The sequence below is a fragment of the Carettochelys insculpta genome, chromosome 4 (genome assembly GCF_033958435.1).
Source record: "Carettochelys insculpta isolate YL-2023 chromosome 4, ASM3395843v1, whole genome shotgun sequence".
Lineage (NCBI taxonomy): Eukaryota > Metazoa > Chordata > Testudines > Carettochelyidae > Carettochelys > Carettochelys insculpta.
In genome coordinates, this window is record NC_134140.1 from 13,260,920 (window position 1) to 13,288,260 (window position 27,341).

At 46.2% G+C, this 27,341-nt stretch overlaps 1 gene segment (V, D, J or C); it reads left to right on the forward strand.

Annotated features, from left to right (window-relative positions):
• Positions 1-4,450: 4,450 nt before the first annotated feature.
• Positions 4,451-27,341, forward strand: part of LOC142011898 (immunoglobulin kappa light chain-like) — a 28,645-nt gene continuing 5,754 nt past the window's right edge. Inside the window, 2 exon segments of the V gene segment in view lie at positions 4,451-4,499; positions 11,137-11,437. Of these exon segments, the coding sequence occupies positions 4,451-4,499; positions 11,137-11,437 (350 nt within the window).

Sequence of the window (27,341 nt, forward strand, 5' to 3'; positions counted from 1 at the left end):
GTCCTGATTTCTGCTGGTACCATGCTAAGAGCTCTTTTCCTGAAGAGCTGCTTGTGAGGCTTGAACTGGCTTTGCAGTTGATGGTGACACTGTCTCCCAGAGACACTGCCAGGGATTCTGGAGTCTATGTCAGCACAATCTGTCCGCTGGAGCCTGAAGTTAAAAACAGACAATAAATGAATCAATTTGTAATATACAGTAGGTCAAAGCAAATAAGATATATCTTCATAAATAGTCCCCTTGCACATTCAGAAGTTACACTAACGCATTACTTTGCCCAGAGATTGTCAGGCTGAAAGCAGCACTGTTACTGTAATGTTTTTCAGTTGCTCATTTAGGGCACAGTGGAGTTAATGGAAAGACTCCCATGCACTTCTGTAGGCCTTGTGTCAGGCCCCAGTGATCTCAAATATAGTCTTGCCTTCTTATTGGTGCTTCGAATGAGATAAAGATGCACAGAATTTAATGCTGTGAGGCCATGATGGCCACTCCCCAGAATGGCCAACAGCATGAGGCCTGGGCAAGCAAGAAGCCTGTCCATAAGGAGGGACTGGTTGATGACCAGAGCTCTGCTGCACGAGCTAAAGGCCATATACGTTTAGCTAAGGCTGCAGAGCAGACTTGTTAATCACTAAGTGGTCTCAGTGCCAATAAAGGGGGATAAAGCACCTGCCTCCAGGAGGTGTGTAGGCTAGAAACACAGCCCACATAATGCTTATCATGGAGAGTTAAGTAAAGTGTCATTCAACACTCTGGTCCTTCTCTACTCCACACAGTACAAGCCATTTCTTACCTTGAAATGTAACAGTGGTAGGAAAGGGTTTTGAAGAATAAAGTCAGCTGATGTGATGGTCACCACATTGCTGTCAGTATAGGCAGGGACAAGTTACATTCAGCATCAAGCCAACCAGCCACGACATCCTGGTCGCAGAAGGAAACCAAGACCAGCTCCACAGAGCATTTCTGGATCATCCCCACAGAAAATTATGACACTCAAAACACAATCAAATGTATCTAATTTATCATTAACAATGATTATAAAAATATTTAAAATATTTTGATAACTATCTTGTGAAGGAATAAAGCCAGTATGCTAATAAAATTGCAGAGCAAAATAAAAAATTGGTCTTTTAAGATATATTTCAATACACACACCAAATTACCAAATCAATAGGTTTCATGAGTAGCAAGGCAAACGAGCTAACGGATGGTAACCATAATTTTCAAATCCAATGCATTACAACAAACCACTGAGTACAAAATGGAATTTGCATACTATGTCCACCAGATGGCAGCACTTAACCTAAACACCATTGTATCAGCTACGGGCTTTCACAGTCATTTCCTCAGACCAACAGCTACACATAAATCAGTGGCAGAGTTCATCAGCATCTTGGACAAGGGACACTCCCACCCGCCCTCCTAATCCCACAGCTCCCCAAACTACAAAACAGTACTTGTTTATTTTAGTGTAACACAGCATGCAGGAAAGCCTCAAGTCCAGATTGCAGCCTCTGTGTGTCATCTCCAAGGACACAGAAAACATGATCATGGTCCCAGTATTTACAACCTAAGGAGAAAGTCATGGAAGGTGGGGAGAGGACTTACCGAGCGGCGTGTAGGTCATCTACGAGTCGTCTCCGCTTCCTCCACTTCACACTGTCTCTGGACAAAACTTCCAGCTGACCCCAGTACTACCCAAGTTGTTGTCCTTCAAGCTCAGTATAGGTTGAACCTCTCTAAACCAGAGCACTCTCATTCGGAAACTCTGTAATCTGGCATGATTTTAGTCAGCTGGATGACCACTTATCATAGGTGTGGCCAAGATTTCCTTGGTCCCATAAAGTTTGTTTACAGCCACCCGCCCTGGTTTTCAGTGTTCTGTGCTGTTATTTTGCTGTAATTTACCCCTAAATGTCTTCTAAGAACCCAAAAACAAAAAGAAGTCCTGTGGCACCTTAGAGACTAACAGATGTTTTGGAGCATAAGCTTTCGTGGGCAAAGCCCAGCTTCATCTGCATGTTGTATTCGTCAGAAGTGGCTCTTGGCCCACGAAAGCTTATGCTCCAAAACACGTTAGTCTTTAAGGTGCCACAGGACTTCTTGTTGTTTTTGAAGATACAGACTAACACAGCTCCCTCTCTGATACTTCTAAGAGCCCAGTAAACGACTGGAAACATTGGTAATGTGGTAGACAATATTGACCTCACATCATCCGGAAAAAACTTCCTACAATTAATGAGATCTCGGCTGGTTACTTAAAGGTGCTGTACACCTGCAACTCCCACTGAATTAATGGAAAACTAGCTCTGAAAACCAGGTCATTTCTTCCTTTTTTCTTCCTACTTACAAGTATCATGTTAAAATCTGTTACTGTTAAAGAAAAATTTGGTACCAAGAACTATCTTCAAGCAACATTACATTTCAGATTTGCCTGGATACTAGGTTCCCAGTATTTTATATGGATCACAATTGGGTCTCCGAGATAGCTAATAAGCAGGGAGCAGGTAGGAAGGGGGCAGCCCCAAAGGACAGTCCATGTAACAGATGGAGATTACACCATGTATATGATCTTTGTGAGGAATGAGCTGAGAGCACTTTTCTATTTAGCACTCACGGATGCCACAAAGTGAGGGAATTCAATGGGCCCTGATGAATTGAGTTGGTCTAGTTCACCCACAGCCCAGGTTTTCCTCCTCTTTTTGTGTCAGTTTTAGCATCAGCTAGGACTCTTCACCTCTGAACCAACTTTACACACATCTTCCTGTTTCTGTGAGACATACAGAAGGTTTGTTGATCAGCATTGAATCAGACATATGATGATTTCAGAACAATTCATTTACCTGAGTCCATGGTAAGATTCAAGCCAAGAAAAACTAAAACAATTAGAAGTAAAATCCTCCTTCAAGGAGAAATGAAATGCTCTAGCAATGTTTTGCTTTGAACCTTAAACAGTCTCATATTTTCAATGTCTTTACTTTATATTAACTGCAATCAAGAGAACAAGTTTCAGAACTATGAGACAGAACCAAAGTCCACTAATTGATCTTCCCTGAACCCTTTCCAAAAACCTTTCTAAAGTACAGCCCCGAGAACTAAACACGGGATTCTTAACACTTTAGCTGAAGCACTCAGCTAAGAAACACTAAAATCCAATATGTTTTCTATTGGGATGCCGAGTAAAATCCAAATGGAACCCACTGAACACATCCTGCAGAGAAGCAAAGAATCATGTACTCACACCACAGCCCAGATTCTTTCCCCAATTCATTATTAATGTTCAGACACCAAATATATTGAACATAAAAGTGTCCTACAACCATTGGCCCACACAGAACAGTCACCGCAATACCTTCTAGAGCACAGGTGCACATGAAATTTTGTAAGGGAGGGGCCACAGCATGATGGGCTGCTGGGTGTCAGGCTCATCCACCTCATTAAAAACGTTGAAATACATCACTTCAATATTCCCATTTATATACTGACTAATAAAAGATTTTACATTCCACGTACTTCTTTTTCGTACCTGTGCCAAAAGGGGTTTGTGCTTTACCTGAGCATAACCAATACTTGTCAGTTTTGATTACATTAGACAGGTTGGGGATGAAAAGTGGGGCCTGACTTAAAAAGTTTCCCTATTTAGAGAATAGACTTACAGGAGACCTGAAGAAATAGTGACAGAATTTCTATTCTATACTAGTTTCCCTTTTGCGGGATACAAATATGGGTTATAACACATTCCCTCCTGTATAGCCCACCATCTGAATTTTCCTTTCAGCTTCCAAGATCTTTCTCTACCTTTCATGACCCATACAGCCCCATGCATGTCGGAGCTTCTCGTGATTTCTGCAGGTTCCAGGCTATATAGCGTATAGGTCACTGAGTAGATGGACTCTCCTGGCAGGCTCCCAGACACTGCAGAAGTGAGAGAAGAAGAAGAACTTCTATAGAATACACCCTTCTCTAAGCAGAAACAGGAAATACTGTCCATTAGCAATCAAGACCCACAACTTCACAGCTATCGGCTCACCCACGCTTTAGTGCAGGGCATTAAAAGCCAGCACCAAAACAATATTGTCATGATGAGCTCAAACAAAATGAGAAACAGGCAAACCTTTTCCTCGGTACAGTGCCTCTCTCAATGGGGCTTTATCCTGACTGGGGCTTTGGGGTGCTAATGCAGTAGAAATAATGAAAAATAAAAATAAACCCCATTTCAGCACTAAGAAAGGGGCTCCCAGCCTGCAAGCCTGGCCATACCTGTTTTATTTATGGCCCTTCCCACTTCCATTATAGGTGCACATTGCCACATCAGACACTAATTTTCATCTCTGAACCACAATTTGTATATTTCACACACGTGACTCCCCCACCACGCCGATCACTTTAAAAGTTCCATAACACTCTTTACAGTTTGTTGATCAGTAGCAAGCTAGTCAGACGTATCAAGATGATCGCACGGGCTCAGCTCATCTGGCTGTTGGTGCTCTGGATCCAGGGTAAGGCTCAAACCAAGAGGGAACTGGATGAATTTAATGAAAAAAGGAAACACTCTAGGAATTTTATCTATCAGACCCTAAATATCCCTAAGCACTGCAGTAACTTTGACTATCTGTCACATTTAATGGCAGTTTGAGAGAAAGGGCATATTTAAAAAGCAAGGGTATATACCAAAACCAACTGAAGTTGACTGGAATCTTTCCATTTGCTTACATTGCCTCTCAGTCAGCCCTAAGGGAGGAACTGTAAAAGGAAACTAGAAAGAAAGAGCACATTGCTGACAGGTGACCTCCGATGATGACTAAGGAAAGATACACAGATGTACAGACACATTGTTTCATTTATCAATTCCGTGTTTATTAACTGATATTTTCTTTGTAAATTCTTTAAGGTTCCCAGGGGCAGATTGTGCTGACTCAGACTCCAGAATCCCTGTCGGTGTTGCCAGGAGAGAGAGTTACCATCAACTGCAAAGCCAGCTCAAGCCTTAGGGATGATGATTTTGACATGGACTTCTTAGCCTGGTACCAGCAGAAACCAGGACAAGCGCTTAAGCTCCTTATCTACGGTGCATCCAACCGTGCCTCTGAGATCCCAGACCGGTTCAGCGGCAGTGGGTCTGGCACTGATTTCACACTCACCATCAGCAGAGTTGAAGCTGAAGATGTTGGAGATTATTACTGTCAGCAAAGCTACGATACCCCTCCCACAGCGATACAGACCGGTACAAAAACCTCCCTGTGCTGTTCAGTTCAGGGCAACAGCTGCTTCTTGCAGTAACCTACTTAGTGCCACTCCCACACTTATTTAAGAGCAAAGTTTTTCCACAGCCTTTCAGCTTACACCCTGTGTCTAGTATACAGGTGATCGATCGACCAATAAGAGCTCTATTGATAACTCCAAAACAAGATGACACGAGAGCATCAGCTGTCGACTCCGGGGGTTAAGCCAGTATAACTGCTTCACCTGGAGTGTGGAAAACACCTCAGTTGGTAGCAGAGTAGTCTTAGAGCTCCAGCTTGTGTCAGAGATAGTCCATGCGGGAGTGAATCCTCTGATTTCAGTCACAGGTGCTAACATGAATGTGCTGGAAATTATTACTGTCCAGAGCTCTCCTGCAACAGGGACAGATCAGTGTGAACACCTCCCTGCTGTTCAGCCTCTTTTGCTCAGTTAACAATGACTTCCCTTGGCTTAGCCTAGTGGTCCCCAACCTTTTTATGCCCAAGATCACCTTCTGAATTTAAGGGCTAACCACAATCTGCCCTGCCCTTTCCCCAAAGCCCTGCCCTGCTCACTCCATCACCCCAATCACTTGCAGAGCATCCTGCAGAGAAGCAAAGAATCGTGTACTCACACCACAGCCCAGACTCTTTCCCCAATTCATTACTAATGTTCAGACACCAAATATATTGAACATAAAAGTGTCCTACAATCATTGGCCCACACAGAACAGTCACCGCAATTCAGATGCGGGAAAGGGATTCAGTTCCCTTTGTGTTGGTGCTGTGAGTAAAAGCCAGTGGGAACCTACTGAACACATCACGTCATTGCTCAGCAGAAATGTTTCTCCTCCCTAGGTTGCTCGATCTTACCTGAAACATAACTTGCAGTGTCCTGTAGGCTGAACAGTTTCTTACAATGAAGACAAGACTGGCTGCAAAGAATATTCAGCCTGATAAGACACAGATTACACGAAACACTAGGAGGGGCAGGGTTGGGATAACAGGGCTTTTGCACTAGGGAAGTCCCTTATAATAATTAGGCCTTGGGCCATTGCTCTTGTGGGTATCACACAGGAAGTGGTATTTAGCCAGGAGTGGTTGGTGGCTGGGTGAAATGGGATAGAGCAGCCATTCCATGCTCCTGGGGAGGGCAGTCTGCTAAAAGGCCTGGAGAACAGACTGGGGGTAGGTCAGTGGTCTGCAACCTCCAACTCCAGAGCCACTTGTGGTCACCTGTCGCTCTGGAGGCTGCACCCACTAAAGCAAAAAAGGGCTTCCAGAGCCTCTGTATAGTCGGCCATGGCAGGGAGCCCCTGCAGAAGTCAGCCAGCAGGGCAGAGGGCCCTGGAGGAAAAAGCCAACACAGCACAGAGTCACCCACTGCATACATGGGGGAAGCCTGCCAGAGACCTGCAGGGAGAGGCAGCTGAGCCTGATGAAACAGCGCAGAAAAGGAGGACGCAGGGGAAGCAGCGGCCATGGAGATGCAGTGGCAGTGCGTGGAGCTCTGCTCTGAGGCAGGTTAAACCTGGGGATGGGGAGGCGGGTTTGGGGCTGATAGTGGTCAAACCCGAGGATGGGGGCTAAAGCCTGGGGACAGGCAGGCAGATTTCAGGGCTGAGGTGGGTAAAGCCTGGAGATGGGGGTAATGTTTCTAACTGGTACAAATCATTGTCTGTGTGCTTTTCTTACTACAGGGGTGACAAAAGTCTGGTTTAACTTGTTTTATTTGCGACGGTTTTTCCGGATCATTTTCAGTGTGCTGATAAAACACTTCCAAGCTCACACTCCTCTCAGCACAATTATCTGCCCATACTCACTGGTTCACTTCCCACACAAATCAGACACTGAAGCTAAATAGTCCAAGCTTCAAATGTCACCCTCTGGGGATGTCTAGTGAGCGACACACACCACAGAGTGGTGAACGGTGACCTGCATGCTGGAGACCCAGCTAACATACTGATGGTTTGAGAGGAACTGCTGCACCTCATCAGACCCAGGGTCCAGCCAGCCCTAGGTCCCGTCTCCAGCAGGACCCAGCAACATGTGGGGATAATTGGTCCCAGGAAAAGATCCCTCTTAGCGCCTTGTCATTAGCAGTTAGTTGAAGCACTGATCCCAAAGATAGAACCCTCCAAAACTCCTGTCTTACGTCACCCAGTAGTATTTATCATCATAAGTCTGGACAGACTTGTAATCCACAGAAACACGCTATTACTTTTTAAATCCACCTGAGCCTTGTTTTCAACAGGAGACCAATCTTCCCTGATCCATCACTGTAACTCTTCTTCGGCTCCACAGGAGCTGTGTTCCCAGACCTCCAATAGTCCCCAGCCCTTCTCTGTACTCAGACACAGGAAATGGCCACTTACTCAGAGCAGATGTTTTGCATATTTCCACCTCAGTGACCTTCCCCTGCATACAAGAGCTGGTATAAATGATGCCGTTACTAAGCTCAGAAGTTCTGGGTCTTTATCTGTCACGCTAGAATTAACAAGATGCTGTGGAAGACTCAGCTGCTTTGGCTCCTGGTGCTCTGGGTTCAGGGTAAGAACAAACAGGCATTTAAAAGCGTTACCTTCAGCACACAAGCTGAACGCTCTTCTCAGCACACACAGGCCTGGAATTTAACTCTGGGGGTTACACGAATAACACTAACAAGATTCAGCTTTGCTTTGTGCCGCGTGATTTCATCTGACTTATGTTATGTATTTTTTTTTTTTTTTTTTTTGCTACTGTGCTATCTTTTCAGGCTCCAGAGGGGATGTTGTGATGACTCAGACTCCAGAATCCCTGGCAGTGTCTCCGGGAGACAGAGTCACCATCAACTGCAAAGCCAGTTCCAGTGTTAGCAGCTGGTTGGCCTGGTACCAACAGAAACCAGGACAAGCGCCTAAGCTCCTTATCTACAGAGCTTCCAACCGTGCCTCTGGGATCCCAGACCGCTTCAGCGGCAGTGGGTCTGGCACTGATTTCACACTCACCATCAGCAGAGTTGAAGCTGAAGATGCTGGAGATTATTACTGTCAGCAAAGCTACGAGACCCCTCCCACAGTGATACAGACCGGTACAAAAACCTCCCTGTGCTGTTCAGTTCAGGGCAACAGCTGCTTCTTGCAGTAACCTACTTAGTGCCACTCCCACACTTATTTAAGAGCAAAGTTTTTCAATAAGAGCTCTATTGTTAACTCCAAAACGAGATGACACGAGAGCATCAGCTGTCAACTCTGGGGGTTAAGCCAGTATAACTGCTTCACTTGGAGTGTGGAAAACACCTCAGTTGGTAGCAGAGTAGTCTTAGAGCTCCAGCTTGTGTCAGAGACAGACCATGCGGGAGTGAATCCTCTGATTTCAGTCACAGGTGCTAACATGAATGTGCTGGAAATTATTAATGTCCAGAACTCTCCTGCAACAGGGACAGATCAGTGTGAACACCTCCCTGCTGTTCAGCCTCTTTTGCTCAGTTAACAATGACTTCCCTTGGCTTAGCCTAGTGGTCCCCAACCTTTTTATGCCCAAGATCACCTTCTGAATTTAAGGGCTAACCACAATCTGCCCTGCCCTTTCCCCAAAGCCCTGCCCTGCTCACTCCATCACCCCAATCACTTGCAGAGCATCCTGCAGAGAAGCAAAGAATCGTGTACTCACACCACAGCCCAGACTCTTTCCCCAATTCATTACTAATGTTCAGACACCAAATATATTGAACGTAAGTGTCCTACAATCATTGGCCCACACAGAACAATCACCGCAATTCAGATGCGGAGAAGGGACTCAGTTCCCTTTGTGTTGGTGCTGTGAGTAAAAGCCAGTGGGAACCTACTGAACACATCACGTCATTGCTCAGCAGAAATGTTTCTCCTCCCTAGGTTGCTCGGTCTTACCTGAAACATAACTTGCAGTGTCCTGTGGGCTGAACAGTTTCTTACAATGAAGACAAGACTGGCTGCAAAGAATATTCAGCCTGATAAGACACAGATTACAGGAAACACTAGGAGGGGCAGGGCTGGGATAACAGGGCTTTTGCACTAGGGAAGTCCCTCATAATAATTAGGCCTTGGGCCATTGCTCTTGTGGGTATCACACAGGAAGTGGTATTTAGCCAGGAGTGGTTGGTGGCTGGGTAAAATGGGATAGAGCAGCCATTCCATGCCCCTGGGGAGGGCAGTCTGCTAAAAGGCCTGGAGAACAGACTGGGGGTAGGTCAGTGGTCTGCAACCTCCAACTCCACTGCAGCCACTAAAGCAAAAAAGGGCTTCCAGAGCCTCTATATAGTCGGCCATGGCAGGGAGGCCCTGCAGAAGTCAGCCAGCAGGGTAGAGGGCCCTGGAAGAAAAAGCCAACACAGCACAGAGTCACCCACTGCATACATGGGGGAAGCCTGCCAGAGACCTGCAGGGAGAGGCAGCTGAGCCTGCTGAAACAGCGCAGAAAAGGAGGATGCAGGGGAAGCAGTGGCCATGGATGTGCAGTGGCAGTGTGTGGAGCTCTGCTCTGAGGCAGGTTAAACCTGGAGATGGGGAAGCGGGTTTGGGGCTGATAGTGGTCAAACCCGAGGATGGGGGGTAAAGCCTGGGGACAGGCAGGCAGATTTCAGGGCTGAGGTGGGTAAAGCCTGGAGATGGGGGTAATTTTTCTAACTAGTACAAATCATTGTCTGTGTGCTTTTCTTACTACAGGGGTGACAAAAGTCTGGTTTAACTTGTTTTATTTGCAGCTCTTGATTTTTGTAACTGAATTTGAAAAACAATGGTTCTTACTATTTCTGGAGCGGACCCCTGGGATAGGCTATGAAGGAGGAAGGTGTCTTTGGTTGAGAGGAGTAGGTGCAAGGAAATGCCGTATGATGTTACCTGAGCGGAGCTCACGTGCATAGACGAGATGCTCAGTCTGCCCCCGACGGTTTTTCCGGATCATTTTCAGTGTGCTGATAAAACACTTCCAAGCTCACACTCCTCTCAGCACAATTATCTGCCCATACTCACTGGTTCACTTCCCACACAAATCAGACACTGAAGCTAAATAGTCCAAGCTTCAAATGTCACCCTCTGGGGATGTCTAGTGAGCGACACACACCACAGAGTGGTGAACGGTGACCTGCATGCTGGAGACCCAGCTAACATACTGATGGTTTGAGAGGAACTGCTGCACCTCATCAGACCCAGGGTCCAGCCAGCCCTAGGTCCCGTCTCCAGCAGGACCCAGCAACATGTGGGGATAATTGGTCCCAGGAAAAGATCCCTCTAAGCTCCTTGTCATTAGCAGTTAGTTGAAGCACTGATCCCAAAGATAGAACCCTCCAAAACTCCTGTCTTACGTCACCCAGTAGTATTTATCATCATAATTCTGGACAGACTTGTAATCCACAGAAACACGCTATTACTTTTTAAATCCACCTGAGCCTTGTTTTCAACAGGAGACCCATCTTCCCTGATCTATCACTGTAACTCTTCTTCGGCTCCACAGGAGCTGTGTTCCCAGACCTCCAATAGTCCCCAGCCCTTCTCTGTACTCAGACGCAGGAAATGGCCACTTACTCAGAGCAGATGTTTTGCATATTTCCACCTCAGTGACCTTCCCCTGCATACAAGAGCTGGTATAAATGATGCCGTTACTAAGCTCAGAAGTTCTGGGTCTTTATCTGTCACGCTAGAATTAACAAGATGCTGTGGAAGACTCAGCTGCTTTGGCTCCTGGTGCTCTGGGTTCAGGGTAAGAACAAACAGGCATTTAAAAGCGTTACCTTCAGCACACAAGCTGAACGCTCTTCTCAGCACACACAGGCCTGGAATGTAACTCTGGGGGTTACACGAATAACACTAACAAGATTCAGCTTTGCTTTGTTCCGCGTGATTTCATCTGACTTATGTTATGTATTTTTTTTTTTTTTGCTACTGTGCTATCTTTTCAGGCTCCAGAGGGGATGTTGTGATGACTCAGACTCCAGAATCCCTGGCAGTGTCTCCGGGAGACAGAGTCACCATCAACTGCAAAGCCAGTTCCAGTGTTAGCAGCTGGTTGGCCTGGTACCAACAGAAACCAGGACAAGCACCTAAGCTCCTTATCTACAGAGCTTCCAACCGTGCTTCTGGGACCCCAGACCGCTTCAGCGGCAGTGGGTCTGGCACTGATTTCACATTCACCATCAGTAGATTTGAAGCAGAGGATGCTGGAGATTATTACTGCCAACAGTATGATAGTACTCCTCTCACATTGATACATCCCAATACAAAAACCTCCCTGCTCTGTTCACTCTCTGTTGCTCACAGGGACAGCTGCTTCCTGTGCCATGTGATAGGGTCAGGGCCATTCTCTACCCTCTTCAGAAGCAAGTGGGATGTGTAAGGCCTTACGCTCCTCAGCCCACTGGTTCTCTGATCCTTTCTGGATCTCCCAGCACAGTGGAGAATAGCATCCCCATGAACATTTGTTGCTTTACGCTCTGCATGGTCACCTCCTCTGCACCAAGTTCCTGCTTCTGTTGGGGTTGGTCAGAAAATTTTAGCCATAATGACACATCAGTGAAAAAGGTAAAACCTTGTGACAGGAGAAAGCCAGTGAATTTTTCCCCCTTGTTTTGTGACCTGAACTCTCTTGGATCACCTTTCACCTCAATACCGCAACCCTCCCCTATACTGGCTCCCTGCATCATACCTTTCAGCCTCTCCAAAGCACAGCAGATAAAGTCATCCTCCTTCCATTGCTCCAACCCCTCCTTCCATTAGCTGCCATTCATTTTCCATATTAAGACTCAGGTTATTTTACCTTCCACACGACCACCCCCATCAATATTCACTGCAAGCTGTGTGCTTGTGCAGCAACTCGAGAGAGACTCAAATGCTGCCCAGCTGACTAGCAGAGTACCCACAGCTAAGGCTTTTCCTTCTACTGGTGGTGCACACTCACACATGCCTTAGTGCACATCAAGAATTATTCCACACATGGATGGAAAAGATTAGAAGGAATATTGCCCCTAATTCTCTGCTCTCAGCTGGCCCCAGCAAACCTCCCTGCTGTGCGCTCTCCTTGTCTCCCCTCTCTACTTAGCACATCAGGTTATCAACAGCCTCTGTTTGCAGATGTCCCTCTCCATCTTCCAATCCCTTCTTTACACCCACTTGGGTTCTTTTCCCTTGCAGAGCATGCAGTGGGATCGTGGGAAAGGTTTAACTATTTTAAAAGATCTGGAACCCTCTGATCACAACCCCTGTCTTTTCATCAGCTTTACAAAAAGCCTGCGCAAGGGGCTGTGAAACAGAAGCCCTGCCCTGCACTTGGGCAGTGGTGCTGGAGCAGTTTTTGGAGTGGCTTTGCTGCACTGCTCCTTATCCCACCCCCTAGAGCTGGAGCCAGCAAAGGGGACCCAGGCAGCAGAGGGGCTGGCAGCCAGGACCCGAAGAACAAGGCAGGGGGCTGGGATGATTAAAACATGGGGGTGCTACAGCATCCCCTGCACCCCTACTTCCCATGCCTACAAGCTGGTAGGGGGCAAGTCCCTGCACATAACCCCCTCTTTCATCTGCGGCCCTGTAAGATAAACAAAGGTGAATTTCCGCACATTGCCACCAGAAGGCAGTACATACACACAGAGGACAAGCCCAGGAGTTCTCAAACAGAGGTACAGCCACCCAGCCAGATATTTGCTTCCTTTGCTACCCAGCAGGTCTTGCAAACAAAACACACATTTACATAGACACACCCACTTCCATGTAAATGATCTCTAAAGGACATCCTCAAATTCCTTCCACTCCTGCTTCCATGTTCCTTGCACCTACAATAGGCTGCACAGAGATGTCAGTACAAACAAAAATTTCATGCAGACCAGGATTTGTTTATGCTGCTTTATCTACTATGTGCTGACACAAGTATGCAATATTTATATTCCAATCAGATTATTTTATAATTCTAAGGGGTAACATGGAGAAGATCAGCCACTGTGCAGTAACAGCACGCTGAGACACTTCTGTTTTTCTACATCTGGTTTCTTAGTGGAGTGAAGCAAACACAAGACCTCCAGAAAGGGAGGCAGCAGACTGGGAAAGCTGAAAGCCACTGATCTACCCAGCACTAAGTTTGATGCAGGTTACATGCAGTGCATTCAGTGTCTGCATGATCCCATTGCAGCAGGTTAATCTACAGCCATTTCTGTACTCACATGCTACATACCATAGTGGCTGAAGTTCGCTTACTAGTGTTATCATACAGAGAGGGACCCGTCACCATAAGAATACTAAACTAAGTACCCTGTTATAAGCAAAGCAGATCAATGCTGGGTTTCTATATGGAAGACACCCTCCACACAGCCTGCCCCTTGCCGGGGCTCCTCCCACACAGGTGATGAGCTGGCCCTTTTCAATTGTAACATTACATCTGCGCTTTTGTTGCCACTGCTGTGCAGAAATCAGAGTGAAGGAGTTGGTCCCATACTCACATCAGCTAGCCCTGTTTCACATATACCTTACAGCCAGGTCACTTTAGGATGGATAACAAAACTCATCCCCAGGAAAAGCACCAGATACATAAACCACCAAAGTCACTAGTGGTGCTTGGATCTTGTTTTGGCCCTCTGCATGAGGACTAATTTCACCCAGAGCAAAGAACAGAGAAACAATCCCTGCCCTGTGAAAGGGTAAAACCAGAGATATCACCCCACGTGCTGTTTGCCTGCCCCAGACTCATCATTTCCTGTAAGCAGATACATGGGAGGAGAGTGAGTATAAAAGAAGCAGTACATTAAAGAAATATAACCCAAAAGCTGAGGACATTCATTCCTATTGATTCAGACTGACATCATTTCATTGCCAAGCGGGAAAACTGCCTGAGGAGTTACCCTGCTGTTCTACCTGCTTCACTGGTGTTACATTTGCTCACTTGACCCCTCTGGGGTTAGTTGGAATCCCAAGTAAAGCCACACAGAGCACCTGCTCTGCATCAGTGATCCCCACCTGGTCATTTTATTCCCAAGGCTTTGACCAGCAGTCAGCCAGCTGAGAAGTATCTGGATGATTTCACAGGCTCATCGCATCTGGCGAGCAGAGCTCTGCAGTTCAGGCAAACATCAGGAGAGGAGGCACTAAGAAGGACATGAGCCAAAACGAGGTCAAGGTGGGTAGCTATGCAGGGTCAGTACTTCAGCTGGAGTGAATCAATTTCAGAGGCACTTTGCCAACCTACACCCCCTGAAGGGCTGACCCATTATGCTTTGCCTTATCAGATTATTTACACTCCTCCGGTATTAGCTATACACATGGGATTGTCGCATTCTTGGTTATTTTCACTGAAATTAAAATATGATGTCACTATAATGCAAATACAGCTAACATTCATTGCATCTCTCTCATATATATTACTCTCATGCTCCAGGGGCCAGCATGCTAACTCCAAAACCTCTGTCAGTGTCTCTAGGACCCAAAGGACACTATTCACTTAATCCAGACTTTAGGGACAGATTCATGTAAGATAAATAGAAATTTGGTTAAGCTTTGAAACTTCTCATGTTACTCTTCCTACCTGAACTCTGGGACCCAAGACTAGTACAGAGACTGATTTCACAGTCACAATCAGCAGCACTGACATCAGAGGGGTTGGAGTTCATTATAGCCAACAGGGCTACAGATCAGTACAAGAGCTTCTCTGCTCACCTTATGTGTCTCAGGGGAAGAGCTGTGTCCTAGAGAGACATGTCTGCGTAGGTGCCCACAGGCTCCTCTGCACAACTAATTCACCATGTCCAGCAGACAGATGAGAACACAATAGCACCACAACTACCAGTTTGGTTTGCCCATGTGGCTGTGCAGAGCTATTCCTGGAGCCCTATGTGCACCATCAGCCCCTCAAGGTCTCCTCAGTTCCCTGAAGGCACACCGTGAAGCCCCAGGCACTAGCCAAGCTGCTGCTACTGTATTCACAATCTGCCCCAACCGCAAGAGATCCGCCCCAGCCTCCCCAGTCACATCCCTACGTGCTGCAGATATAGCAACCACTCCCCATCTCCCCCCTCACACACAAACACCCCATGGCCTAGAACGCCTGTTCTTCTATTGCCAAAATCATAGAATGCTAGAACAGAAAGGGATCTTGAGAGGTCATTGAGTACAGTCCCCTGCCCTCAAAGCAGGCCCAAGCACCATCTGACAAATGCCTGCTCTTAAATATCTCCAATGATGGAGCTTCCAAAACCTCCCTAGGCAATTTATTCCAGTGTTTAACCACCCTGACAGCTAGGAAATTTTTCCTAATGTCCAACTTAAACCTCCCTTGCTGCAATTTAAGCCCATTGCTTTTTGTTCTATTATCGGAGGTCAAGAAGAACAATTTCTCTCCCTCCTCCTTGTAACACCCGTTTAGTTACAGCCCTTTGACACCTGGGGTAAAAGCTTCCTTACAGGCATGCTGTCTTTGGTGCATGTGCAGCAGGCTTGGGGAAAGCACTGTTGTAAAGTTAGGGATGACTGGTCTTTCCCTGTACTTCAGCTAAGCCTGCCCCAAAGGTACTCACTACAAACGCAGCTTTTTAACACTTTGATATACATCCTGAAGGTTAAATCTCTGAGAACCGGAGTGACATAGCAGCTCTGCAGGGAAGAAATTTCTTGAAGCTATGTCTATCTTTTCAGTGCATAACTCCTCACTTATAGCCCATGAATCAATGCTGGCTTATCAGTAACTTTTTAAGGACAAAACTTCTGTGAAGTGATCATTCTCTGAGTTTTACTACTTCCTCTTTCCACCAGCTCTAGTGCAATATATAATTATGTGCATGCCGGTACTTACAATACTCTAAGGCTCTTTTCTGGGAGGAGTTATCCATCTCTGTCTCTGTGGAGTAATATGCAACCTCTCTGAAGTGTAGTTAAAGCTGGGAGATAAGTGCTAGTCCCACAATCACCTTCAAACTCCTTTTGCATCTTTGCAACAATGGTCTGCACAGCTTGCAGCAATACCAGTGCCATCCTTCTCCAGTGTGGTGTAGGAGCCTGAAGTTTAAATCCAACAAAATTAGTCAGTCCCTGGACCACAGTCCATAAAACAGACCCTTGTGCTCATCATGCCACTGAAACATTGAGCTCTTCAGTGTGATTGACTCCAACCCATATTTATAAACTCCTCCCCCTTTGTTTTGTTCCCATTGGTTCCCTTCTCAGAGTGACACTTGTGCTCTGCCAGCTGCTTGCTCACAATGCAAATTAGCTAAGTAGCTTCCAGCGGATAACAGACGTGCCCAGGGCTTTCTACACCCAATTTCTGCATTCATCTGGCCCATCCAGCAGTCTCCCTATCCGGCTCTGACAAGTCTACAGGCACACAAAGTATCCCAAAGCAAAAACTAGATCCTCCTCCACACTTCTTCCTGTACATTGGCCACAAAATGCTGCAGTGTAACCATTTGAGTCATATTTGTGAAATACCCACTGTATCGTGGGTGCCACTGAGAACAAATAACAAGGGTAGACAAGCATCAGCGAGGTAGCCAAATTAGTCTGTATCTTCAAAAATAACAAGAAGTCCTGTGGCACCTTATGGACTAACAGATATTTTGGAACATAAACTTTCATGGGCAAAGACCCCCTTCGTCAGATCCATGAGTAGACACTATTACTAGGTCCATTAGCTAGTATATGGAGCAGCCACCAGAGGGCAGTATTGCTCTCTCATTTGCACACTGCACCTTACAGCCAAGTCATAGAACCAGAATAGCAGGGCTGGAAGGGACCTCAGGAGGTCATGGATTCCAGCCCCCACCTCCTGCTTCCAGCAGGATCAACCCCAACTAAGTCATCCCAGCCAGGACCTTGTCAAGCCAGGATTTAAAAACCTCAAGGGATGGAGAATCCACCACCTCTCTCCATAACACATTCCAATGCTTTGCCACCCTCCTGGTGAAGTAGTTTTTCCTAATATCCAACCTACCCGTCTCCTGTAACTTCAGACCATTGCTCCTTGTTCTGCCATCTGTCACCACTGAGAACAGTTTCTCACCATCCTCTTTAGAGCTCCCCTTCAGGAAGCTGAAGGCTGCTATTAAATCACCCCTAAGTCTTCTCTTTGGCAAACTCTGGTAGGAACACTCTCAGGTTATAAACCTGACCAGGGAGATGACTGTACTGTACAGAGACTCCTGATACTCCAGCTTGTTATCTCAGCTAAAAAATTCCGTCTAGACTGATCAGGTGAACCTGTGCTAAATGGGCAAATAATTTGTATTCTGGAAAACCTGGCTGCTGCTAGTGTAATCCACACACCTACTGGGTGTGGTTCACTGTCACATATAGTGGCACTGATACTGCTTACAGAGAGAGAGAATGAATTTCCTCTATAATCTTTGCTCAGAGCAAGCTGACATTTAGCTCAAGCCTTAAAGGCTCCTCCACTAAGTTCCAAAGAGGTCCCACGTTCAGTTCCTCCTGTACTGAGTTACAGTAGAACCTGGGATCTCTGGAGCTTAGTGCATGAGCCATTAGCACTTGAGCTAAAAGCCAGCAGCCTCTCAGCTGAGGCTAGAAAAGAGTCATGGGACAGTGAATCACACCCAGTAGGTGTGTGGGTTACACCAGAACAATTTTTCAGACAGCCTGGCTGCTGATGCTATCTTGTATTCTCAGTAGCTCCTGCCGCAGGTGGGATATTCACCTAATCGCTCCATGGATAGAAAAAAGCCCAGCTCTCGTTTGATTCCAAAGCCAGTCAGGGGTATTCAATAGCAAAAAGGGTGTCAGACTGGTTTTCTCTAGCCTGGGAAAGCAAAGCTTTTCCATGAGAGTTAGTAACGCTATCTTGTGAAAACTTTGGTTGGATGAAACATTTATTTGCTTTATCCTGGGCCTGATCTTGCTGTCATTGTTCAGGTTAAGGAGACAGAGGACTAATTTTTCAAAGGGTTTTCTATTTGTTAAGCTAATTAGTCGTTTCCCTGGGGATCACTGTCTAGCTGCTAAATGATCACCCAAAATTGTGCTTGTCTCACTGCTACTTCGGGCAGATTTCCATCAAATCATACAATAACATTTTGTGCGACACTACGGCCAACGCAAGCCAATGGGACTATTCACTTGCTTAAATTTGCCCACCTGCTTAAGTGCCTTCCTAAATGGGATCCACAATGAAAGACTGCAGTTCATCCTCGGTGCCATCAGAGGGTGTCATAAAACAGATGTTGAACATGCAGTACAGTACTCTCAATCTTTTGCCCCTGAAAATAGGTCAATATTTTCTGCTACAATTTAAACAAATCCAGTTTTCAGTTTTAAATACTAGAACCATGGCACACACCATCAGCAATACAGCGAGGGGCCTATGTTACACATCATCCTGACCACTTACAATTGCTCCAATTCACTCTGTGTTTTTTATGTGGAGTTTGTTGGGCAACATTGGCCAACTCAGATTAACAGAATAGTAACAGAGAGGTAGCTGTGTTCGTCTGTATACTCCAGCAAAATAAAGCAGCAGAAATGTAGTGTTTTAAAGACTAACAAAATGATTTATTCGGTGATTTCGTTTATTTGTAAATACTTACAAATGTCAGTCTGTGTTGGAAATGAAATTGATCTGATGAAATGGGACTGTCCCCCAACAGCTCAACACTGAATAAATCATTTTGTTAGTCTTTAAAGTGCTACATTTCTGCTGCTTTATTTTGTCAGATTAACCAAGTAATTTTGCAGTCTCATATTATGTGAATCTGATTGCTAAGGCTCCAGGGTAAGTAAAAACAAATTAGACAATAGATCAATAGATTTAGAAATTCAAATGGAACTTGTACCTTAATCCCACCTCTATAACTCTATATGTTATTTTATTCCTTCATATGACTAAAGATATTAAGGAAATATTGTACGAAAATGAACTAGAGACATGCACAACCAGACCCTCGATGTAAATCAGTGTAGCACCATTGAAGTCAATGGCTGTGTCTACACGTGCCCCAAACTTCGAAATGGCCATGCAAATGGCCATTTTGAAGTTTACTAATGAAGCGCTGAAATGCATATTCAGCGCTTCATTAGCATGCGGGCGGCAGCCGCGCTTCGAAATTGACGCTCCTTGCCGCCGCGCGGCACGTCCAGACGGGGCTCCTTTTCGAAAGGATGCTGCCTACTTCGAAGTCCCCTTATTCATGGGAATTTGCATGGCCATTTCGAAGTTTGGGGCACGTGTAGACACAGCCAATGTCATTTGCTCCAGCTGTGGATTTGGCCCATACACGGTAATATTGTTGAAATGTATGTAATGGATTAAAATACATGAGGTAGATTTTGTTTGTTTTGTTCTGTTTTTAATGTAATATATGGATGATTTAATCTGTTCAGAACAACTAGTATGGATCGTTTGGGTAAGAAATGTGAAGCAGATAGTGTGTTTTAAACACAATGTTAAAAAATTCACAGCACATGTGCCTGCCCAATGTCAGAACATGCACCATTGGCATTGTTTATTACTGTCTACAGTCTTGGATCTCCCTCTGGCGGTGATCAGAATTCTTTGCAGTGCTTCTGGCATTGAAGGATGCTGAAGGCTTGAAACACTGGACATTAGTAAGTTAATACAGAAAAATATATTTATTTCCATGAATTAAAAACACTCTGATCAGAAAACACGCTAACTTAATTTACAGCCTCAAACCAGACGTTCATTGCAAACAGAGTCAATGCCAATTAAAATAACTATGCCTCCTCATTTATCACCTTTCTCAGAAGGGAAACCTCATATATCCTCTCACAAAAAAAGCTTATATAAATAAAAGAATCACAAGCCTTTTTCTGACAAGACAACTTGAGGTTTCATTGTGTGAGAGGGTGTGGAAGAAAGTCTGAGTGTTTTCACTGATTCATCCTGCAATGCTTTTTTGTGATGTCATCACGGTTCTGTACGTTCATTGAGAATATTTTCTGATCAACACATTTTTACAAAGCAAAATAAAATATTCTTATACTGCTTGTCAAAATGTTTCCAACCTAGATAGTCCCTGAAATGGAGCACTGCCCAGCATCCCAGTTACCACTAGAGGGAATCATAGCAAGCCTTCTACTGGATATTGAGACAATGATAAATCAATTGCAGCTGAGTGTGCTCTGAGATGGTACCAGACGAACTACTGTAGAGAATCCTAATTGCCTCTAGAGGGAGGCATAACACTATATGTATTGTGACTCTTACAGATGTGTGATACCCTCCTCATAACCAGAGCCTGATGTATCGTTTCGATTCTTGGTATGACTATGGTCTGAAGAAGTGGGTCTGTCCCAGGAAAATTCACCTAATAAATTATTTTGTTAAAGTGCCATTTTACTGCTTTTTCATTTTGATTCTGTATTCAATAGACTTTTTCTCAAGGAAATTCCATTTTTATCAAATCAATTCCAGCTCTATGACCATAGTTCTGTTCCTCCCATAAGTCACTGTTGTGATCAGTTGTTTGATGCTTCCCTGTAACTTGGTTCAGTAAGCCAGATCCACAGCCCACCAGAGTCAATACAAAACTTTTTAGTGACTTCAGTGGCCTTCAGGGCATGTTGGTGGTGTCCACAAAGAAAACCATCGCTCAAGGCAGGCAGTGATTGTTTGGGCTTTCAGCTGTTCGCTGGATTTGTGGTTGGTAGTGAGTATTAATATTTACTCTGCTCTTCTGTGATCTGATGATCTAACATTTGCATCCCACCGCAGAGGATTGGAGTCACAGCTAAGGAACAGTAAAACCTTTACACGTGAATATTTTTAAGCAGCTTAAGGTCCTAGAGCCTGCATGAAGACCAGAGATTTGGAAAGCAGCTCCCCCTGCGCCTGCCAAGAGCTGAGACGAGGGCTCTGCATTCCGCCTGAAAAGACGTGAGGACATCACAACCATCCAGGGCCCCATGCTACATTCCTGGGGGCAGATTCCTTCTTAGGTTCCTCCAAGGGAGGCAGCAGGTGAGACTGCCTGGGGTAGGAGCTCAGTGGCACAAACTGCCAGCAGCCCCTCTTTGTCAGTGGGCCTAGACCCAACCACTGCTGCCTGAAAGTGGATGGATATGAATGGTAGTGGCTAGGAGATGCACGGAGGCTCTGAAGCAGCAGCTGCTGCCCTGCTCCCCTGGGCAGAGCCTTTCAGGGAGAGGGAGGCGGTGCTGCCACCTGCCCTTCCTCAGCGTGAGTTGCCACTGGGAGCTCAGCTGCCCCCACCCGCACTGGAGCCAGGGGGACCAGTGAGCCATGCTCCCCACACACGCTTTTTAACAAATGAAACGTAAGCATGGAATTCACATCCCCCCGCAGAATTCTTTCACTCGTAGAACATCAGATGCCACCGGGGAGGCATTGCAATAGCACCTTCTCCCACCGGGGCTGCTGCGGACCAGAGGAGAGGGCAGCCACTCACGGCCGGAGCAGCCAGCCCTGAGGAGGGAGGGGATACTTTGGTCTCCCGCCTTTTCTTCCCCTCACACTCCTTCAAAGGTTTCCACAGCTGTGCCTGCGGAAGCAGCGGCGTATACTCAGTGCCCGCCGTATTAACCAAGCCCCTTGTGTGTGAGTCAAAGAGAGCAGCTGGCAAACAGAGCCCCCGCCGCTGCAAAGCCAGAGCCAAAGGTTATCACCCCTCGTGGTGTTGATATTAACTATCCCAGGCAAAGGCAAGACACCTTGACCCTGCTTCAGGAGGAGACGACAGGCAGCGTCAGGCTGATGGCAACTGACAACTCGTACCCCGTGCTGGGACACATCACAGAGACACAGTGGAGTGAAAGTGCTCCAAGAGCTGTAGGGAAACCAGGTGACCTACCTGTAATGCTGGTTCTGGGACGATGTGCACACAGCATGTCCATGCTGGAGAAAACAGGCACCATACACATGCTGGCAGGCGCTTCATAGCCTAGAGTCCGCAACAGGGCAGGGCTGGCTGGCTCCTGTCAGGACCCCCTCAGAGCCCCCAGGGATCCAACTGCTGTTTCCTTTCCAGTATCAAAAGCCCGGTGTGTGGAGAGGAAAGGAGGGGACATATGGGAGTGGCTGCCAAGGGAGGGGGGAGCTGCCTGGCATGAGGGGCTGACAGCGTGCAAGGCCAACCCGTTTCAGGGGTTACTGCCTCTGTGGAAGAGGGCACTGCTTCTGGGTCTATGTGTGTGAGGGGGGCTGACTGTCCATGAGGATGCACGGTCCATGTGCGGTGAGAGGCTGACTGTACTGGGGAGAAGGATTGCTTCTGGGTGTGAGGGGCTGACTGTAGGTGAGATGGCACTGTCCATGTGCGGTGAGAGGCTGACTGTACTGGGGAGAAGGATTGCTTCTGGGTGTGAGGGGCTGACTGTAGGTGAGATGGCACTGTCCATGTGCGGTGAGAGGCTGACTGTACTGGGGAGGATTGCTTCTGGGTGTGAGGGGCTGACTGTAGGTGAGATGGCACTGCCCATGTGCGGTGAGAGGCTGACTGTACTGGGGAGAAGGATTGCTTCTGGGTGTGAGGGGCTGACTGTAGGTGAGGTGGGCAGTGCACAGGTTTGAGGGGCTGATTGTATGAGGGAGGATTGCCTGTGTACATAAAGGGCTGTGAGGTAGAAATGCCTGTGTGTGAGCAGCTGATCGTAGCTGGGAGATGAATGATTATATCTGAAGGGACCCTGTTCATGTGTAAGAGAGAGAGAGGCAAGTCAAGAGATCACGAGCAACGGGTATTTTTGCAGGGGAGGTAGGAGCATGGGTCTGTGTGGTATTCTCTCTAAACCATGTAGGAGCCTATGTATGTGTGATTTGGGGGGGGAGGCAGGAGAATCTGTGGAGCTGGGAAGTACATGCAAAGGCTGCCTCTACACTATTGAGTGTAGTGCCCACTTTTCAGGGTCATTGCAAACTCTCCGGGCCTACCAATGGCACAAGGACTAGTGGAGGGCAGGACAAAGTGCTGACAATGTCTGAGTGCCTGAGTGCCTATACTTGCACTTGTGTTGGTGTAAGCAAGGGGACAATGTCACACTCCATCTGCTGGTGTAGACACAGCCAGAGAGTGAGAAAACAGAAGGCAGGAGTAGTAAAAGGAGCAAGAGACTGAAAATGGGGGTGAAAGAAGAAGAGAGCAGAACACAGGGAGAGCAGAGGAGAAGGTGGCAAAGGAAGTGGGAACAGCTATGAAAAGAGTAATGATGGAGTAAAGACTCAGATAAAGCCAGAGGCAGAGATGAGTGAGGTAAAAAGGAAGCAGCAGAGCGGCAATGAAAAGAGAAAGCTGAAAGCACAAACACAGGCAAGAAGGAAATGTTCAGAAAAACATATCTCAGGATGTATCTACTCTATGCAGCTTTTAATGACAAGGATGTGCCAACACAGCCCACTCACTAAAAGTCAGCCTGTGTGAAAGCTGTTTATCAGAACTTCTGGTGGCAAAATACTTCCACCCTCAATGGGTGGGAGTTTCACTTTGCCAGCAGACCTGTGCTCCTGCCGACAAAAGCAGCATTCACATGTGCACTTGCTGCGGCTAAACCTGCTCATTCATGGAGGGAGGGGAGCAAGATTTAAGCACCCATGAACAACAAAAGTGTTGTTGAACAAGGATAAGTGTAGACAGAGCCTTAGGGTCATAGACTGACTCCTATCACCCTAGCCTCTAGATTACCCCAAGAAAGCTCAAAACAAAACATGTGCCAAGAGCCAAGGGCCTGACCCAAACCCACTGGAATAAGTGGGATAACTCCCATTAATTTAAGTGGGATAACTCCCATTAACTTAAGTGGGATTTGGATCAGGCTCCAAATCATTTGTGTTCTTGGGGTTGCAGGAAAAATCCCCTTGTGGTCAGCCCCAGCCGGCCTACCTCCACCTCCTAACTTTAACTCTCTTTTTTCACATTGATCAAAATTTTCCCTCCTGGTCTTGCCCTATGTTCTCAGCTTTTAAGGATGGAGGTTAAAAAAGAGCCCAAGGGAGTTAGAGGCCCAAATTTGATGCGATTTGGGCAACTAAATCCTTAGTCTCCTTTAAAAATCCACCTCCACCCCCTACCCCTGCCCCAATGCCATTGCTTTTCTCTCAAATGCAGCAGTCAAGAAGAGCTCTGGTCACTTCTTCCTCCAGTTCCTCGTCTCCATTTCCAGATTCAGTTTCTAAGGTAACATTTTCAGGTTTGGAGTTCATTTCTTTAATAACCTGGTTCCTGTTTTCATCCCCACTCCAGTGACATGATAACAATTGCTTTTCCGAGTACGTACAGGGCCACTGTCCATTTCAGCTCTGTGTCTATTTTCTAATTCATCATCTAAAATGCCCTCTCTCCATTTGCCTAAGCCAGGCAAATTGCAAGTCCCAGCACCTTGACTGCAACATCTTTTCCCTGCTTCCTTCTTCCCCTCACTGTGAATCCGTTCTCTTTTATTTAGACCAGCGTTTTCTAATTTTATTTCACCACAGAACCCCTTTAAACTTGACAGAATTTTGCAGAACCCCATTCCCAGGCTCTACTCCCCCACCTCAGTCCCCAAACCTGCCCCCTATCCCCAAGCTTTACCTCCACATCTTGGAAACCCACAGCAGCATCCAGAGCTGCAAAGTAACTACTTAAAGAGCCACAATGGAGTTTTCTCACGGAACCCTTATTTACACTTTACGGAACCCCGGGGTTCCATGGAACGCCATTTGGGAAACACTTAGACGCTAAGGTCCAGGCTCAGCTACAGGGGGGCTATTTCAGATTTTGGGGGTGGGGGGCTGCTGGTGCATGCTGTGATGAGGGGTAAGAGGAAAGAGGACATGGGTGAGGCAGACCGAGGACAGCGGCTTCAGCAGTGTTACGGAGCATGCTTAGTACAAGCCAAGCAGCAAATTGGGGGACCAACCCTATCTGCCCTTCCCTCCTCCCACATACAGACACAGACGCATCACCTCTTTCCAAGGAGCCACTAAGACACTGGAAAATTCTAGGGTGTTTTTATTTTATTTATTTATTGGCAGGTATCTCAGCAGTTAGCTGGCAGGAGCACTCTGTCTAATTCCTATATAAGAGAAAGAAAATTAAATAAATATTAGACCCACTCAGCTCTAATACTAACTTCTTCTGGAAAGTCACTTAAGGGACACTGTTTAGCCTTAACATTTTTAACATAGATCCTTACTCAGTTATTAAGTTGGAGGAGAGACAGGGAGACTCCCAGGACTCCTGGACTCTATCTCAGCTCTGGAAGGGAGGGTGGAGTCTAGTGGGTTGTAGCAGAGGGGAGGACGTCAGAATGGCCATACTGGGTCAGACCAATAGTTTACAGGTTGATGATATGGCACTATTACAAACGGCTCTTTTGTAATAGTGCCATGTCATAAACTGGTGCCAGCCCATGTCCATGACATCTGTGAACAGCTTCCTAAATTCCCCATCTCTTCTCTAGGCAGGAGAATCTGAAAACCAACTGATTTCCTCCTTAGATCTCAGTCTTGCCTAGGAGGTGCCATAGTTTCCGAGGCCAACATGAAACATCAGGGTTCATATATTCTCTGTCCTCCTGCATCCCAGCATCTAGAAAAACAGACTCTGCCAAGGCAAGGTGAGACATGGCAGTTTTAACCTCTAGCTAAGGCCACTTTGATCAGCAGGTTCTCCTGATGTGAGTAGGAAGTTTAGCAGAGACTAGCTATCCTGAGGCACAAGGAAGTTGCTCTCAGCCACTTTCGAGACACCTAGGATGTTTCAGTGTTTGGTTCAGTTACTACATCATCTGTCCTTTGTTTGAAGTACTGTCCATGCCAACCTTTCTGCATGTCCTTGTTGGTTTTCAGTCTAGAATGGGTGGTCTCCGGTTATAAACAGGGAAGAGACTGGCATCTATGCGTAGGATGTTGGTAGCCTTTATCTCTTTTATCCCCATGGGAAAATTAGAAGTGCTTCTAAAGAACCCTGCAACTTATCAGACCCTTCCAAGAAATAAGAGTTATTTTCACCAAATAAGACCATCACCCCAGGGGTCACATTCAGACTGCAGAACAGACCTAAGCTGGTGCATGCCTCAATAGAATGAAAGCAGGTACATACTCAGGTTGCCTGGAAATCATTGCCACAAAAGGCACCAATGGTAATGATGTGACAGCTGATGCTGTGAATGTGATAAAGAAACTAATAACTGGCAAGGTCCACCAAACACAATCTTGCATCAGTATTTCCCTGAGCTTCAGTTAGACATCACCTAATGTGGCAGAAATGAGCACCAGCTGAGTTCAGTCTCAATATTACTCAGCTAAAGTATGCTAGATCAGCATTCTGTGCACCATGGCAACCTACTGACATCCCTTAGAAAGTTCACAGCTGCAGTGCCTTGCTCCAACACACTGCATGTGTCCCTTTCTTTGCAAGAACTTCCGGGCCCTCCATCCTTCCTTGGCTGGATACAGAAAATACTGACAAGTTCCATGCTACCCCATGATGTAATTCCATTGATCTCAGTGGAGTAACTCCTAAATAACTTACACCAACATGAGGGAGAGCAGAATCAAGTTAACTGCCCTTACGTCTGGGCAAACATTTTGCCAATTTATGGCTCTGTGGTATGTGAAATAAGTGCTGCAGGTTGTGTAAAATCTGGATGATGTTCTGAGTGCTACATCTGCATTTCCTGGAGCACAAACATAAACCAAAATCCTGCATCTGAACACCCAGAATTTTGGGAGAATTTGAATCTGGATCCGGATCCAAACTTCGCACCCAGACTTATATCTAACAGTTTCAGCATTTAATGTTTTCAAAGTAACAGAGCTCATGACTAGGGCTACATTACATGTCGATGTGGATGTTTGGGAGCAACAGTGCAGAAGAGCAGAGAAGATCAGATCGATGCATTCTAACTTCTATCTAACTTCTTGACTGTTTAGAGACAATGAAAACAAGGTCACTCGACCTAGCACTGAATTCTCAGTTTCTCACAATGGAAAAAACAAAACAAAACATCTTATAGGGGAAACGAGCTTCAGCAAGTGAACCAAATGTCCCTTCCCCTTCTGCTCTCAGGTTTTTGTATGGCGAGGCTATAGGAACTGATCACTGTGGTGGACGTTCAGTAAAGGAACCAAGGTGGAAATAAAACGTAAGTCCCTTATGACGATTCTGTTTTCACCGTCTATTTTGTCTTTACGTTCGTATTAATTAGCACTGTTTAATGTTGAAGAGAA